The 18,128-nt window shown below is 41.1% G+C and overlaps 1 protein-coding gene and 1 pseudogene across 1 annotated transcript in view; both read left to right on the top strand.

Moving 5' to 3' along the window:
* The window catches only part of LOC145489624 (tectonin beta-propeller repeat-containing protein 1-like), a 43,448-nt gene extending 28,882 nt beyond the window's left edge, over positions 1 to 14,566 (top strand). Inside the window, exons 14-18 of the mRNA XM_081468631.1 lie at positions 2,347 to 2,482; positions 10,017 to 10,106; positions 11,994 to 12,100; positions 12,285 to 12,374; positions 13,271 to 14,566. Of these exons, the coding sequence (XP_081324757.1) occupies positions 2,347 to 2,482; positions 10,017 to 10,106; positions 11,994 to 12,100; positions 12,285 to 12,374; positions 13,271 to 13,525 (678 nt within the window). The 3' untranslated portion in view covers positions 13,526 to 14,566. The remainder of the gene's footprint in view (positions 1 to 2,346; positions 2,483 to 10,016; positions 10,107 to 11,993; positions 12,101 to 12,284; positions 12,375 to 13,270) is intronic.
* Positions 2,626 to 10,021, top strand: LOC145489677 (uncharacterized; annotated as a pseudogene).
* Positions 14,567 to 18,128: the final 3,562 nt, after the last annotated feature.

Here is an 18,128-nt window from a genome sequence, read left to right as displayed (position 1 = left end):
TTGTTTTGTTTGAAAAATGAGCATACAGTGCATGTCGCGCGGTAGCAATTTTCTTCTTTCTTGATTCATGATATTTTGGTGTCCGAAACAACTTGTTCCTTTATTAAGGTGTTTTGCGTGTTTGTCGCTGAAAATCATAAGTAATTTACATTACAATTTGCTATACAAGCATTGTAAAAGTAATTGAGGCAAAGTTTGATGTCACTACATTGATAACAACACTTCACAAACAATCAAAGCGACTATGATTGCACTGCCAGTTTAAAACGTACAGATGTCAGTATTTAGTGGAACAATACAACTTTCAACAGAGTCGTATAAAATTGGAGGATACTTGCTGGTAGTGGCTGTCTGGAAGTGATAAGTCGGTGTCTTCACCGTCTATTTGACTGGAAGTTTGATAAGTAATGGAGACCAACTCGACATCTGAGGGCATCGAACAATCGTTTCACGCAACGCAGTGTCCTGATTTGGAAGAAATTTCGAAGCGATCCTTATTCTTCGTTGCCTCTCTCGTTTTACTATCTGGTGTCAATGGCGTGTTACTTTTCGTTGCGGTGCTTGGAAATGCAGTGATCTTGTGGGTTCTTCGTGGAGTGTCCTCTATTCATCCTCCATCGCGAACACTCTTGTACTCTCTGGCAACCAGCGATATCTGTGTTGGTTTTATTGTGCAGCCATTCAACCTGATCTACATGATATCCACGGCAAAGGGCCAAGCCGCGCTTTGCTCGAGCGCGCTGCCGTATTGGGATGTGATTGGGTTTGCAATGTCCGGGATTTCTCTTTTAACCACCTCTGAGATCAGCGTCGATCGCTTGCTAGCGCTCCGTTTGAAGCTCAGGTACAGAGAGGTCGTTTCTCTTGGGCGCACGCGCTTGGTTGTCTTAATGACATGGCTAGTAAGTTTCGCGGCTGGATCAGCAAGTCTGTGCAACCGAGAAACTTTCACTATCCTACAAATAATTGGAGTGTTCCTCAGCATCGCTGTTTCATCATTCAGCTACACGACAATCCACATTCTTCTTCACCAGCGAGAGAAACGACGGCAAGAAAGACAAATCGCTTGGGATCAACCGAGTCAGAGCGTCAACGAAGCGAGCACGTCAGCGTTCAGCACTCGGCGATATAAGAGTACAGTATCTACTGCATTGTGGGTTTACTGTGTTTTACTCATGTGTTCTTTACCGTACATGATTGTGGCCGCACTTTGGGCGGTTTACGGCAGCAGTGAAGCGATTCTTATCGCTCACGCTTACGCTATAACACTGCTGTATTTTAACTCTGTGCTAAACCCGATTTTGTATTGTTGGAAGATTAGACAGGTCAGACAAGCTGTCAGGGAAGTTTTTAGTTGGGTTTGCTGCCAATAATATTAAAACGAGTTCTAGGTAAGGCCTCCGGAAAGGAGAGAGGAACCGATGTCATGTTTTATTGCGGTTTACTAATATTGAACTGCTCTCTTTCCAACAACATTTTTTGGTTCATTGTAGCGATGAGCTGGTTGTTAACAGCAGAAAATACTGGAAACTTGGGTGATGTTATAGCCAGCGATTGAAAGTTTTAACTTTGGAATCGTTCTCCTTCTGCGAACGGAAACATTTGCCCATTGTAGAAATTACCCGTCTACCCGTCCAGCGCCAACTCTACTACTTTTTCATCGGTAATTTCGCTGTGTGATAAAGAATAGTTTATGTTTCGTTCTAAATATGAAAGATGAGAGTTTCGCACTAAACTAAGTTTGTCGTATTTCCACAATTTTACAGTTGCTGAAAGTTTTGAAATCCTTACAGGAGGCACTGTATTAATGAGTTTTCTAAATAATCAAAAATCTGGCGAAAGGTTTGTGTCATTTCCATTTTCAGTCTGGGGAACAAAAGAAATACTTCATTTGTACTGAGCGTTATTGACTTAGCACTTGCTGGGCCTTATGATTTTTTTTTATACGTGACGTCTAAACGTCTAAAGGTTAGAAAAATTAAGCAGAGTATAATATAGAAAAATAAGGTCCGTTCAGTTTCCTTCTGTGAAGAAAATTCAGTCCCTTTGTCAAATTAGCAGTGTTTGTTTATTAAGAAAAGACAGGTTCTTTTGTACAATATGAAATCCCTTTTTAAGCAAGATATGTTGTGTCAGACTTTGCAAAATAAATGCGACAGCTTTGCACTTGTAGGGAAACACGCCCTCCCCCCTATCCCCGCCTCCTTTCACTGATTTTGCTAAAATAAATTCTGGTCGGCTCTTCCCCTATGCGAATATTTTTAATAATTATTTATGTCATTCGCGATGAGTTATAAGTAAGTAAGTTGTCACTAATAATTTCTGGTTGTGTCGTATTTGTGGTAGGGCACAGCGTGGGAGCACATTTTAACAGATCTGCCTTTTATCAGTATCTCTGTTGGATCTAAGAGAAGGGTCTGGGGAATAGCTGAGAATGGCACCGCCTATTTCAGGGCAGGATTTGGAGAAAAGCAGATCACAGGTACACATTTATGGCGATCAACAATTAAAGTCTCCTTACAATATCAACACAGTGCTAAGGCGATCTCCGAAAAAATTAGGTACGGGATATTGTCTTGTTGTATCACCAAATTTTCAGAAATAAAGTGAAAATGTATGGAATCAAATAAATTTAATATTTTCCAATAGCTAATGTGATCGTCCGAAGAGCGGGTAGCTGTGAAGAGAACTGTTGTTGGCGATTGACGTTTCGATGATTTGAGTGGAAGTCATTTTCAGGGTCAAGTGAATAGTGTTTGTCAATTATTTTTTTCACTTGAGTTGCTGAATTTCCAACAGTCGTCTTTGAATGAACAAATTACTTAACGTATTAACACAATTTCTTGAATGAGTGTTAGCTTGTGAAAATTTAATTCTCTAAATTTTGAACGTCGATCAGTCCTATAAATCCTATGAGTGATATTGGAGGATGGCGTAATCACATCATGGTCGTCTTTTTGCTGGCAGAGTACCGTTCACAGTGATGTTTCAAGTTCCTCTACTGTAGGCATGGAATTTTGTGTCCACGTTTTATCTAGAGGAGCGTACCAAATAAAATGATTATGTAAGCTAGTGGCCTTTTCGGAGATAATGCTCTTGCTAACGCCCCCTTTTAACCTCAAACTTGTTGCAGATATATCGATGATGTTTTCATGATAAAGACAGAAGGATAAGAAAAATGGAAAGTATTTTCCGATAAGCTAACCGGCTCACGCTCTTCTATCTTATGTGTCCATCCGTAGGACATGTTCCAGCCATCTCCACAAAGAGATGACTGCCAAAAAAGAGTCTGTTGTTTAAAACTGGTTGGCAAATTTAAATAAGAAAACCTATGTTTGTCAATGATATCTTCTCCATTTGGCGATCCTTGCTGACGTTATTGTTTACATTTTGCTTCATTAACATACGAATTTCCGTACAAAAGGCATCTTGTTAGATACGAATTGACTCCAAACATTTAATTCAAGAACTCTTGTACATGGTGAACGTTTTAGCTCTTTGTAGACGACATTGATGGAGATTAAGTGGCAAAAGCGCTAATGAACCCGTAAATTCGTTACTAAATTTTGAGTTTTTAACACCCGTGGCACAGAAAGTATTCAATACATCGTTTTCGAATTCTTTGGCACAGTTACTCCTGCTGTGACCTATCAATTTTCAGAACTGATATTTTTGTAGTTTGATCAGAAGTTGGATCGCTTATGCTAATGAGTCAAATATTGTAAAAGAATATTGCCCATAAGCCGCATTTAATTTGAAACGCTCCTCTAGATGAACTTGGACACAAAATTGCATTCTCTGGAGCTTCAGGTGTAATGCCATCATCCCCAACATCTCTGAAAAGTTTTAGGGAATCGATGTTCAAAATTCAGAGAATTCACCTAACAAAGTCTGAATTGATTATGAGTAAGGGAAATGCGCGATCTTAGGTTCACAGTGTAAAAGATTTGCTGTACTGAATACAAATTATATTTCACAGACTCCGTTCGAAATATATGAGACAACAAATGGTAGGAATTTCCCAGTTAGTGTTTAAAACCACTTTTTAACGCCATCAGAAGGGCGAACCCCCCTAAAGAAACAATAAAAGGGGCCTGGGTATACCCACAAGGCCCTGGGACCTAGATCTCGTGGTCCCGTGATGCTTCGGTGGCTTTTTTTCCTTGTGCTTCAAACCATTCGGTAAGTATTTTGCTTTTGCCCTGCTTATTTACAAATTCGAACCATTTTTTAGGCTTAGCCTCTGTGTTTTTACACAGTAAGTTTTCGTTTAGGTGATTTTTGTCGCTTTTCAGGATATTTAAAATCGCTGAGCATGTCCCATAGAAGACACAAGTCGCGAAAAAGGTCTCGCTCTCGGTCGCCATCTTCCCGCCAAAACTCTGTTTCGTCGCCTGACGTACATCATGAAGAGTCCCCGCCGAAACGGCGCAAAGACGAAAACGATTCCCTTCAGAAGATTCTTCAGTCGATTGAACGTCTTTCCAACCGAAGAGACTCGTTTGAGTCCCGAGCAAATCAGCCAGAAACTATGGCAGATACTGATGATGATGCTTTGTCGATTATGGCTGATGAAACGTCAGGCTTTGGGATTAGCGAATCTTTGGCGACCGAAGCGTCTTTTAAGACTGCTACTACGCCCGTTGGGGCACCCGTAGAGCCTATTAAGGCACCCGTAGAGCCTATTCAGGCACCCGTAGCGCCTACTAAGGCACCAACAGAGTCTAGCAAGACATCTGACGAAGCTGAAAACTCAACGAAATCTAGTGATGATCATGGGCTGTTAGACCCAGTTGCCAAGTCAACCTCCTGGAAACCATCAGCTTCTTTCTCCAAGTTTCTGGATACTAATTTTTGGAGAAAATTACATTTTATCTTACCAGTCATGTCTTGTTATTTTGGATGACTGGGCGACTCCTGAAGTGGATGCACTCTCTGCTCTAAAACTCGAGCAACAATTTAAAGTGAAAAAGTTTGTACAAGAAAGGGATAAGGAAATGTTTAATGTTCAGTATGCTATCTTAATTGCCACGGGTCCACTTTGTGGCCTTCATGATTGTATCAAAAATGATTCAGCTCCACTTTATGAGGAAATTAAAGTAGCTTTTGAACAAGTTCTTTGCCTTTTAGGCTCAGCCAATGCTCAAATGTCTATCCTGAAACGACAGAGAGTCCTCGCAGTCACAAACCGTTCGAGGACAAACCTCGCGGAACTACCTCTGCCTAATGCAAAATCATGGCTATTTATAGATGATTTCCCCTCCTTGGCCTCAAAACAGGCCGAATTGTCAAGGGGTCTCTCAAAAAATTTGGCACAGACTACAGGGAAATCCTTTTCTAGATGTAGTAATAGTCCCAGTCTCAAAGCAGACATCGAGGAGACACCTTTAACAAGTATCAATCCACTGGGTATTCCAACCCTTCTAAATCTCAGTCAAATTACTAAGGGCCTCGTTCAAAAAACAGGCTTTTTCGTCCCCCTCCCCAGAAGGGACGTCAGCCAGACTCCCAGAGTGCATAGTGTCTTGGAGAACCCTAACATGGGACCCGCCGATTCTCTCAATTGTTCCAGGTTACAATATAAGTTTCCTCAAAACTCCTTTTCAGAAGTCTCAACCATTTATCCAATCATCGGGTCAGGAGTCACTCCTAATATCCCAGGAAGTGAACGAGTTATTGCAAAAAGGGGCCATACATAAGACCCCTTTTACCAGAGACAGTTTTTTAACAGCCGCCTGTTCCTTGTATTCAAAAAGGGAGGACCTTTGCGTCCGATGATACGTTCTTTGAACAAGTTCATTGTAAACGAGCATTTCCAGATGGAAAACCTCAGTTGCCTAAAGACGTTGCTTATACCAGAGATTTTATACAAACATATACAGATTTAAAAGATGCTTGCCTTTCTGTGCCTGCTCACGAGTCTTGCCGAAAGTTCCTTCGCTTCCTTTGGAAGGGAACTTGTTACCAGTTCAAAGCTCTTCCATTCGGCCTGTGTTCAGCCCCCAGAATTTTTACGAAAGTTCTAAAACCTGCTGCGGCATTCCTGAGGAGGAAGGCCATTTGAGTCCTTATTTTCCTGGACGACTTTCTTCTTTTGGCTGCCACAATGGAGGTAGCTGTGAAAAATACTCAGCTGGTAGTGACTCTCCTTCAGTCTCTAGGTTTTAAAATAAACCTCAAGAAATCATTACTGATTCCAACACAAGTGATAACCTTCCCGGGTTTCCAAATCGACTCAATGTGCATGATGATATCACTACCGACAGAAAAAGCCAACAAAATTTTAGACTGTTGTCGCCGGCTGCTCGTTTCTCAAAGTATCAAATTGCGAAACCTAGCAAGTTTGATAGGACTGTTAGAGTCCTCGAGACCAGCCATTTGGCGAGTTCCACTACACTTTGTCACTTGCAGTCAGATCTGATAAGAGGCCTACAAATGAACCAGGAGCGTTACGACGCTTTGCATGTCCTCTCACCGAATGCCAAAGTAGAACGTGCTTAGTGGTTGAAACACACCCTCAATGCAAACGGCAATCCCGTGCACCTTCCTCCGCCGGATATGATCACAACTGACGCATCCAAGAAAGGTTGGGGTGCAAAAGGATGGTCACAAAAGAGTGTCTCCAACAAATCAATTATCTAGAGCTAAAGGTGTCCTTTTTTGGCTTTACTGAAAAACCTGTCTCAAAGGTAAGTCTCACGTAACCGTATCAACACTACCGCCATCGCTTACATCAATAACAAAGGGGGTACACGTTCCCCCATGCCAACTTATGACTCTGATCTTAGAGATGTGGGATTGGTGTCAGGAAAGAGACATCCTTTTGATAGCTTCTCACATCCCAGGAAGAGACAACGTCTCAGCGGACAAGGAGTCCAAAGAATTCAAGGACATGAGCGAGTGGAAGTTGGTACCAACACTTATTCAGCCTTTTCTGCTGAATTGTCAGACGGATCTGCTTGCGAGTCGTCTAACCAACCAACTCACGGATTACATCAGTTGGAGACCCGACCCTGGAGCCATCTACACGAAGCCTTTACGATAAACTGGGCTCCTCTACGGGCTATGCCCCACCCCACTTCAATGTGATATTCAAAATCCTGACGAAGGTAACAAGCGACTAAACGGAACTAATTCTCGTTGCTCCAGTTTGGGAAGCCCAGCCCTGGTGGCTGATTCTGCTGAGACTTCTATATCTCAGCCAGTGTTAATACCGAACGGTCCAATCCTCTTAACGGACCCGACCGACCTGAACCGAGTTCATCCAATGTATCCTCGCCTTCATTTGGCCGTGTTTCACATCTCTACTAACGTTTCCAAGCTGAGGGCATTCCAACAAACGTTGTCGATCTACTCATTGCAGCTACTAGTACCTCCACTTCGTCGTATCACTAGACGGCAAATTGATCATCTTTCGTCATCTATAAGTGACATTCTAATTTTTTTAAAAGAACTCTTTAACGAAGGCTTAGCATACCGATCACTTACCGTCCTTCGTTCTGCCATTTCGTCAACTCATCCAAAGATAGACGGTTTTTTCAATGGGTCAGCATCCTTACGTTACTAGGTTCCTTAAAGGAGCTCCCAATAAACGTCCTCCAAAGCCCAGGCATTCCCATACTTGGAATTCTGATGTTATGACTACATACATGATTTCTTTGGGGAAAAACAGCACCCTATCACTTAAAGCTATCTCAATGAAGTTAGTCACCCTGTTTGCATTAACCTGTCCTGAACGGATTTCCGCCTTGGTTTCCCTGGATCTCAGACATTGCAGCGTCCTTCCAGAAGGGGTGTTTTTTTCAAACTCACCGTCCCTAGAAAAACTGGCAGTGCAGATAAACCAGCGGAAGCATTTTTTGCCCGCTTTGACCAAGACAAGAAGCTCTGTCCCATAGATTGTTTTAGACAATATCTAAAATCATCCAGGAACGTTCGACCCGTTATCCCGTCTTATCTTCCCGATAAGTTGTTTATTTCATTTAAACGTCCCCACAAACTGGTCACTTCTACATCGTTGGGGCGTTAGCTACGAACCTTTATGAGTGCAGTAGGAATAGACAGTCACGTTTTTAAAGCTCACTCTGTGCGTGGTGCATCTACGACAGCAGCTGTCAATGCATTTGTCCCGCTGTCGACTATCATGTCAATGGCCGACTGGTCTTGTGCTTCAACTTTCAGAACATTTTACTATAAACCCTTGTTTACTTCAGACTTTGCTACTGGGTTCTTATCCTCAAAGTAGATCTACTTGTAAACTCAGCTATTCTCCTGTTGAGTTTTGATTTATATATATAATATATATATAATTTAAATGTTTTGTTATGTGGAACCATGGCTGTTTTATTGCTCTTAGTAGCAGCGTCAAAAACTACCATTTGTTGTCTCATATATGTCGAACGGAGTCTGTGAAATATAATGAGAGTTATACTAGGGCCGCGAAGCGGCCTGAAGTTATAATTCAAATTATACGAACAGATGAAGTGAGAAATATATGAGCTTCCCACCCTTCTTCCCTCCCTCCTATGGAGTCTCTCTTTTGCCTGTCTATTCCATGGCGTCAAAAAGCCACCGAAGCATCACGGGACCACGAGATCTAGGTCCCAGGGCCTTGTGGGTATACCCAGGTCCCTTTTATTGTTTCTTTAGGGGGGTTCGCCCATCTGATGGCGTTAAAAAGTGGTTTGAAGCGCTAACTGGGAAATTCCTACCGTTTGTTGTCTCATGTATTTCTCACTTCATCTGTTCACATAATTTGAATTATAACTTCAGGCCGCTTCGTAGCCCTAGTATAACTCTCATTAAGATGTATGCTTGCTTGAGGATGAAGGGTAACTTACTCTTCATTCTGTTCATCATCATCATCATCATCATCATCATCATCATCATCATCATCATCCCTCACCGTGCCCCGCAGGTCACTTAAGACCATATGGCCACCTAAGGCCCCGCGCCAAACCTCCAACCTGGAGGGCCAGGGACTGTCCTTAAGTCAGGCTTCTATCCTCTGACCTGCCCGGCATGATTGAATCTGCCAGGGAGATTGAGTTCTCAGCCTGTATAGTTCTCGGGATAATAGAAACACACAAGTTCCCTTACCGCTACAAGGCCACAGTCCATTCTCTTGCTTTTCCTCAAACATTTTCCATTTCTTCGTGAACAATTAAATCTTGCAGGACAAGAGCTGCTGATGTCGTTGTTTACATTTTGTCGCAGTAGCACGTGGTTTTGCGTAGAGAAGATATCATACGAATATTTGAAGACTGAATTGTTTTTCAAAAACGCGGAATTTGCAGATGGCAAAAGCGATGACGAGCCCATTCATTCTTTGTAAAATACAGAGGTTTTAAACCTGCATCACACAAAAATATTTAGTACATCGGGCTCAATTCCCTGGGACAGTTAGTTGGTCCTTAAGTGTCTTTCAGTATTCAGATATACGACATTTCAATGTTCAAAGATTACTTTAAAACTGGGTATGTTGGTATACAAATTCAAAAACGAAAACAAAGCGTCAGTCACCATCTTTATAACAATAGCCTCCATTTGACGCGAAAATATGCTCGGATATTTGTCCGCGGACATTACCTGTTCCGAGAAGTGATCAGTTTTCGGAGAGCGTAGCTCAAGGAAAACAGTGATCTTCGAGGTAGGGACGGTCAAGCCGTTGCTCTCGTCTCTCACACCTTTTTGAACATTGAAGATCCTACTAGACTTTTTGCAAACTTCCCCGCTGGCCTCACGCTGGTTGGCGGAGAAAAGCGAGATCCAAACGGACTGATGTCGGCCGTACATTTAGGGTGAAGTTACTCAAGGAGCTCATTTGCGCCATGTTAATGCACTACCATCACTGAAACTCCAGAACGACTGTGGAACGAGTGTGCGACTGTAGTACGAGTGAACGACTGTAGCACTGTACTGCGTTTCAAGAGTTACTCTAGAATAGCCCACACCAGTTTCAGCTCAACTATGGAACCTACCTCTGTTTTCTTTGTTCTGTTTTTTTTTTCTTGTAGGGGACAGGTGGTTTCACATAAGTGAAAGGCCTCCTCATCTGTATCAAGTGTCTACTGGAAAGACATCAGTGTGGGCTCGCGAGAAAGATGGTACGATCACTTTCTTCTAATCTAACAGTTTTAAGCGTATAAAAAGCGTAAAAGCGTATAAAAGGGTGAACTGACTGACATTAGAGAGCTTAAGAGGCTGTCTCTGTAAGAACCGACCACTGATTTTACTTCGAAAATTCGATTTTTCTCATAAGCTGGGATTTCGAAGCCCTTACCTAGTCAATCACTAAAATGAGTTTTGTTTCATTAAAAATTCCAATTGAAGTTTTCTAGGATTGATTGAAGTTCGGTCCGCTCGACACAAGTTTCATGCCCGCCGAAACTGGAAAAATAGCACATATTGCCGGCGCTCTAAAAAATATCATAATATTCGCTCAAAAGTCCCAATTCTTTTTTTCAACTATAGATATATTATAGCAGTTTGTTTAGCCATGTTGCAATTATAATTCAATGTTGTTCCTTCAACGGTTAAAAGAAGATTTTCTACCCGTTAAATCGAGTTTTGAACCAAACGCGAAAATAGCTCTACTTTGAAGGCACGTTTTAAAAATGTGGCACCTGTTTGAAACCGCTGAACTACATGAATAGAAAGTATAAATGTCCCTTAATTTAAAACAATAATAAAATTTGTCTGCCCACTAGGTTTTCAAAACTAACGACCGCTTAAAGTTCAGGAAATTTTGAAAACATCCCAGTAAGTAACTAACACACTCGCCTTCGTAAAGTGCTCCGATAAATTCCCGTAAATCTCCTACCTGGCTTCAAGATTAAAGTTTTGGTCCTTTGCAGCGATCCTTGAAACCTAGGTAGCATTAAAACTGCCAGCTTTTCCTTCCAACTGAAGGTTTGTATATAAAGTAGATTTATACATTCCTCATCTGTGTCGAGCGTGACCGTCACATACTTCGATGTTCTTTGTATTACTGACCATTGTTTTCCTCGAAGCCGGTTTAATCATGTAGACTCCTCTTGAAAGGTTTGTAGAAGCACTCTTTTGGACAACTCTCGGCACGCATACATGTATGAACAGTAAACGGTGATTCGGGAAGCCAAGGAAGAATTGATAAATGCCACGGCCATTTTGTGTTTACAACAAGTGATTTAGTTCCCAATCTTTCCCGTGAGTATAATGAGAAGATTTCGGCGGGCATGAAACTTGTGTCGAGCGGACCGAACTTCAATCAATCCTAGAAAACTTCAATTGGAATTTTTAATGAAACAAAACTCATTTTAGTGATTGACTAGGTAAGGGCTTCGAAATCCCAGCTTATGAGAAAAATCGAATTTTCGAAGTAAAATCAGTGGTCGGTTCTTACAGAGACAGCCTCTTAAGCGGGCTATGCCGAGGACAACGCCTAGTAACTTGAAGTTATATTTAACCTTCAGATTATGTGCAGTACTTAGCTGGGTCCTATCAGCAAGTCTATTGGTCTCAAAACTTGCTGTTAGTGCCAGCGTTCGCATTGGAATACGAAACATTTACTGTCATGGTTCACGTTCTCCAAAATACGCAGGACTCGGTCATGTCACGCTGTTGTTTTGAATAGGACGGCCACGAAATGCAACGTTGTGTCGGCAATATCTTTAACTTTATAGAGTCTGGCTGAACATAGATAAGGTGAATATTTGTAGTCTTATAAACATGGCTCGCACGGTTATAATAAAACACAACAAAAAATTACCCTCCAGACCTTAGAGAGGAAAGGAAAAATGACATTAGGTCGAGAGAATCCGTGGAGTGAATAAGGTCGTGAAAATGTCATCAAATATCGGATTTTGATACGTGAAGAATTGAGACTTTAAGGAAGGGTCTGTCATTTTACTCACGGTGTCTTATCATGATAAAGTTGTGCATGGAAATGATATTTCTGTGTGAGCCTTTTTAGAGCAATTGGACAGTGATTGATTTTCGCGCCATTTCTACAGGTACATGCTGGTATCGTCAGCACATCACGGATACCTACCCAGAAGGCACTGCGTGGCAGTCTCAACAATTTCAGGTGGCGTCTCTATCTGTGGGACCTAACAACCATGTACGTTACATTACTGTGAAAACGTTTGCTCAAGCTAGGATGTTTGAATCCATACCTGCAAGATATTGTTTTCATCTTGGATAAATGCTTGATTTTTTTTATGTGTAAACTGTATAGGAAGGATAGCTGTGGTATTTGTGTCAGACCGGTGTTTCTTATTTTGATTATGTGTGTTAATCCAAAGGTTTGGATGATCAACCGAAACTCAATTGAAAGGCGCTACAAAGTAACAGCAAGTGACCCACTAGGGAGGGGCTGGGAGGTCATCTTATCAGTAAGTTGACTGATTCATCAATCGATCGATTGATCGATCGACTGACTGACTGACTGACTGACTGAGTGAGTGAGTGAGTGAGTGAGTGAGTGAGTGAGTGAGTGAGTGAGTGAGTGAGTGAGTGAGTGAGTGAGTGAGTGAGTGAGTGAGTGAGTGAGTGAGTGAGTGAGTGAGTGAGTGAGTGAGTGAGTGAGTGAGTGAGTGAGTGAGTGAGTGAGTGAGTGAGTGAGTGAGTGAGTGAGTGAGTGAGTGAGTGAGTGAGTGAGTGAGTGAGTGAGTGAGTGAGTGAGTGAGTGAGTGAGTGAGTGAGTGAGTGAGTGAGTGAGTGAGTGAGTGAGTGAGTGAGTGAGTGAGTGAGTGAGTGAGTGAGTGAGTGAGTGAGTGAGTGAGTGAGTGAGTGAGTGAGTGATTGATTAATTGATTGATTGATGTGTTTAATGATTTTCATTAAACCCAGGTTATGTAGGTTGCTAGAATAATAATCTGAATAAAGAATAGTATCCAGCGTGCCAACCTGACCTGTAATCCACACTAACACATACGGCAGTCCTCGGCAGACGAACACGCAAGCAGGTTAACGAAAATTGACAATTGTGTTAACCTGTGGCTGCATTTGGTTACCCGTTGAACAAACCTAAGTCATCGCGGCGTATTTTGACGGTAAAACACACGCGTGTCCCTTTATTGTAAACAGATAATGTTCAGTCCAACTTTTCTTTGAAAATTCTTAACTCTCTCGCTATTCAGTGGTGCAGAAACTGCATCGCCACACCTGCTGCGCGCTTCATTCTTAAACATTTTATTGTCTTCGGAGAAACAAGGAGGCACCCAAGAAAATCTGTGCGAGTTAAAATTTGCGTTTTTCAATATTGTCTGTAATTGCAATTTTCTTGTAGGAGTGCTGGCGATGGATTAGTGTCAGGGCTGCCATTGGACCGGATGAAGATGTGGACGAGGCGGAAGACATAGTCAAGGCCGAAGTTCTCGTCTCAGGGCCCAACAGTTTGCTTGCAAAACTCGACCTCAGTGAGGTGGATATTTACAGCATGTACGGTCAGAATGACACCGTAGAAACGCCCGGCAGCGAAATAGAAGAAGATGAGTTGTTTAACGGAACAAAAAATGCGAATGGCAACGACAGAGAAACATAAATTCCTGTCGTGTAGCCTTCTTCGGTTGTATAGTTTAGTACCATCAAACTATTCGAGTGGAAGGAAAATTTGAATTTTCGTTTTACGAGGAAATGGGGAGATGCTGCTTTCTCTCGTTTTCGAAAATTACCTTATGTTTACCGAAGTAATGACCAAAGCATACTACTTATTTCAAACGCTTTCAGTTTTTCAAGTGGACTTTCTTTGCGCATTGCTAACACATTAGATTACGGGTTCTGTTGTCGGCATATTTCCAGTTGTACCATTTATAGAATTTGCCATTTATGGAATAGGCCATTTCCAATTTACCTTGTACCTCTGTTTCAATACGATTCCTCGTTCAAAACCTTTCATATGGAAAGGAGTTTGATTTGAATGAAAATGAACCTGTGGTTAGAACACGTTTTCATATGAATGGTTTCGCACAAAGACTCGTTTTGAGACAGAGGCAAAAGGCAACTGGGATATAGCCTTTTCTCTTAATATTCATGTAAAAGGCGATTTATAACGTAGCATTTCTATAGATGGAATGAAAATTTGTTCAAGTCATTTTCAAAGTCATAAAATGTTTCTGTGGGAAATGCTTCGTTGTTTAGAATTCTAAAAAGTTATCGTGGGAAGATTAAAGAAAATATTGCCAGAGGTGCTATATTTGACGATATGTCTGGAGAATGACTGTAACCGTTAAGGTCTTCGTGAAAGCCTGCTTGAAATGGGTAGTTTTAAAAAAATATTACAAAATTTTTTTTCATTTTATGTTTAAATAGCAATAAATAAAGAAATATTATATATATATTGCCGACGACTTTTCAGGTCCAGTGGAAACAAATAACGTAAATAATCTTTCACTGTTGAAAATATACGGGATTTTAATAGCATTAAGTCATATTTTTAATTAGATATTATTAAAGGCGTTTTGCAAGATAAATTTATCTTTCATAGAGATTTTGTATGAAAAGAAGAAGTGTACTGAAAGATAGTAACATAGCGAAAGGTCGGACATGAAATAAACTTAAAGAAAACGATTTTGTTTATGTTTAAGTGCAGTTGTTGATTTTTAGCACCAAGTTCACTGTCATCTATTTTCTTGCAATTTATCCCTTGCCAGGGTCGCACGTTTTAAGTCCAAGATAGTAGCCACTCCAACCAAAGATGAAGGATACCTTTTGACAAGGTTGAATATGACAGGGATATCACTATTGGCGCCAGTGAATGAGTATTCTTTCAGCCTTGTTATTTCCTGCATTCTTCGGGCGATATACTGTAATAAAATGAAAGGAAATGCAAGATATATTTCGGGTCTTTCCATGGCATATATAGAAGGTACTAAAACTGAGTAAAACTAACTGTCTAGCAATATCCCACTAAATAACGTGTAAACCCAATTCGGGTGGGCCAGGAAAACAACTCGAACAAACTTTATCGTCTTTTCAGAGTTGTAAGGTGTCTTGTTACCCAGTTGACCCGTAGTGAGGTCGGCTCCTTTGACAAAATTACATTGCGCTGTCTGTCCATCCAAAAATTCGGGTTTACAGTTCCAGAAAAGGAAAAGCATTTTCCTGAATTTCTGGAAAAGAGGACAATCTCGCGAGGTATACCCAAAGCTGTCAAACTCTAAGTCTGGGAGGCGTCGGCTTACATGTCAAATTCTATGAAATCTTCTATAGATCTATTTAGTTAAAATAATCTGGATTGCTTCAGTGAATCCTTCCATGAAATTCAGTTTTCAAAATCCCAAAGAAGAGAAATCAGTTACCTTATTCCAAAGAGTAAGGAAATCTGGAAAAAAGACATGCTGCTGCTCAATGTCGGTTGTAAAATTCTCTCTAAAATAATAACAATGCGCATCGAACTTTCCGTCCAGTTTTATGATGGAATACTACGGAATCAATGGCTTGTGACCATTCCGATAAAGAACTCTACCCAGTGTTCAAGTTCCCATGTGACAATCAACACCTCTTTTTCAATTTGGGAATATCGCCGCTCCGTCTCGGTCAAAAATTTCCTAAAATAAGCCACCGGCGTCATCTTACGATAAGGCTGCTTATGCATAACATCACTCGGCTACACCAAGTCCAAAACTGCTTACATCTGACGGGGCCGTGGCCCAACTGAGCATTCTCCTGTTTTTGCAAGTCTTTTCAGGGCTTGTTCTGATCTTCTCCGCCAGATTCGGAAAAATACGTCATAAAGTGATTGACCAATCCTAAGGAACGCCTCAGGCACTCAATCTTCCGGGGTTCTACCAAATCAGTGATGGCTATAACCTTCGAGAGATCTCTCCTGACTCCTTCAGTGTCAATGTTTTGAACCAAATCATTGCAGCCTGGTTTAAGTCACTGATCATGTTCCGGTTGGTCTCTCTCGATGACTAGAATATTGTCCATGCGGCACCTCACCCCCTCTATTCCAGACTTTTCATTATTCATCTTTTTCGAACATTTACAGGCTGATGATATTCCGAAGGGCAGACGCTGAAACGTTTTCTTCATCATGGCAGTGATACTCGCCTTTGGGTGGTCATACAAAACGGGATAACCTCTTCCTTCAGATGGAATATGTGCTGACCCTCCAGTTTTCCTATCAGCGTCGTGTACTGCTTTAAAATGCACTCCTTTGTCTCGGATCTGAACTTCCTGAGGAGGTGTTACAAAAAGAAGGTATGTGATGGACTGGGTTTGATCCAACCACTGACTGACACTGCAGAATGCTCAACAGTGAAACGTACTCAGTAAATGTGTATTAGAAGCATCAAAACCAATCATTTCTCGCTCTGTTTGTCCTACTGTGAAACATGAAAAAGCCAAATTACTTGGTGAAAATACATGATTAGAGAATTCACAATGTCGCTGAATTTATTTGAGAAACATTTCAATTGAGAATAAGTTTGTCCAGAATAGTATTGCTTACTTTAGGAGAGATTATCAGTATTGCATATTACATAAGTGTATTGATATATTACATATCGGTTAGTGTATTATGAATGTCGGGAAAATCTCTAATTTGAATTGCATGGCCGGGATTCTGTATTTGGAGGGAGTTGCGTACTATACTAGATCCCTCGTGGTAATGAAGGTAATCAGAGATATAATTAGTCACAATTAACGCATTTATAATTGCGCATTTTATAGTATCTACACAGGTTCAATAAACGATAAACAGAGAGAGCTTATGAAATTAACTTCTGAGCCTCGCTAATGCTATTTACCAAACAATCAGTTTATATGACAGGTTAGAAGGCAAACAGGGGTCTGGCATAAATTGTGTCATAAATTTTTCATTCGGACAACCAAGACGTTTTTTAATCCGAGCTCGAAAATAATCACATTCCTTTCTTAATTGAAGCCTCTATCCAACTTTATTTTAATGCCATATCCATGCACCATTTTAAGAATAAAATTCTACTTTGACACAGTCGTTCATAAAACCTGGTATCGTATTGCTTTGCCAACTCTGTCAGCATAAGAGTGATTACAACCTGATTATAAGCCGGTGACATAATTACGTTGTGTAGTTGCAGGTGTCATTTGTGCGGTAAAAAGGAGAAAAGTAAAGCAAACTGGATCAGTTCAAAGTGCAAAACTTTGAAATACCAATAGAACTCAATAAAAACATAGATTAATATTGAAGGTTTTGTTGTGTGTATGTGTGATTCTAGGAGTTTCTAGTAATTCTGGCCGCTGTAAGTCTGGTTGTAAGCTTACTGAATATAATTAAATTAATTGTGAGTTAACACTTTCAACATAACAGGTGTCAGGGGCTTTGAGGTACTGGTAACAACGGGGAACATGAAAAAAACAAAGTTGTAACAACTCTTATCGTAAGAAACTAAGCCTTGAGCATCCTACTTGACCAAGATTTTTAGGAAATATCTAACAAATATTTAAAGCACAATGGATGATTTAGTTCCCCCTGAAGAATTCGAAGATCCGGAAAATATGCCTTCGGCTACTGAAGAATTACTGCAAATTATGGAAGATTTCGCAGATGTTATTGACAAATTTATGTTTGAAATTGTCACTTTCCTGGCCGTTGTAGATTCCGGAATGGGACTTATAAAGGACGTATTGGGACTTTTTGGGTTTGAAGGCTGGAAAATGGCGTTTTTTCCAACATTTTCTTTCATCGTTACGACTGGAGTGTTTCTATTTGGCGCAAAAAAAAGAAAGGGCAAGAGAGACTCGGATGTACCAGAAGGTTTAGCAGACGCCTTTGAGGCTATAGAAGATGTAATGGAGGTTGTTGAAGATGTAGCCGAAGGACTGGAAGATATGGATGCCGAGGGTGGCGCAGGCGAAGGCGATTTGGGCGATGTTCTTGGAGATGTAGTGGGAAGTAACGTGAATCTCCCGCTTGGGGAAATAGGAGAACTGCAAGGTATTGGGGACGGAGAAAGACAGGCAGATGCAAACGTTTCCAACGCACCTGCGGACAGCAATCAAAACATCACACGCAAGGTGATCGCGGTTGCTGTCCTTGCCACTGGTATTATCGCCCGGCTTAAGAAGAAGAAAGATGAGGGCCAGCAAGAGGATATACAGAGCACAGAAGCTACGGGTGGAGGTGAGGGAACATCGAAAGATGTTGAAAAACATGATTCTGT

Source organism: Orbicella franksi, chromosome 6 (genome assembly GCF_964199315.1).
Source record: "Orbicella franksi chromosome 6, jaOrbFran1.1, whole genome shotgun sequence".
NCBI lineage: Eukaryota > Metazoa > Cnidaria > Anthozoa > Scleractinia > Merulinidae > Orbicella > Orbicella franksi.
Note: the sequence above shows the minus strand (reverse complement) of the source record. Positions and strands in the feature narration are given on the sequence as shown.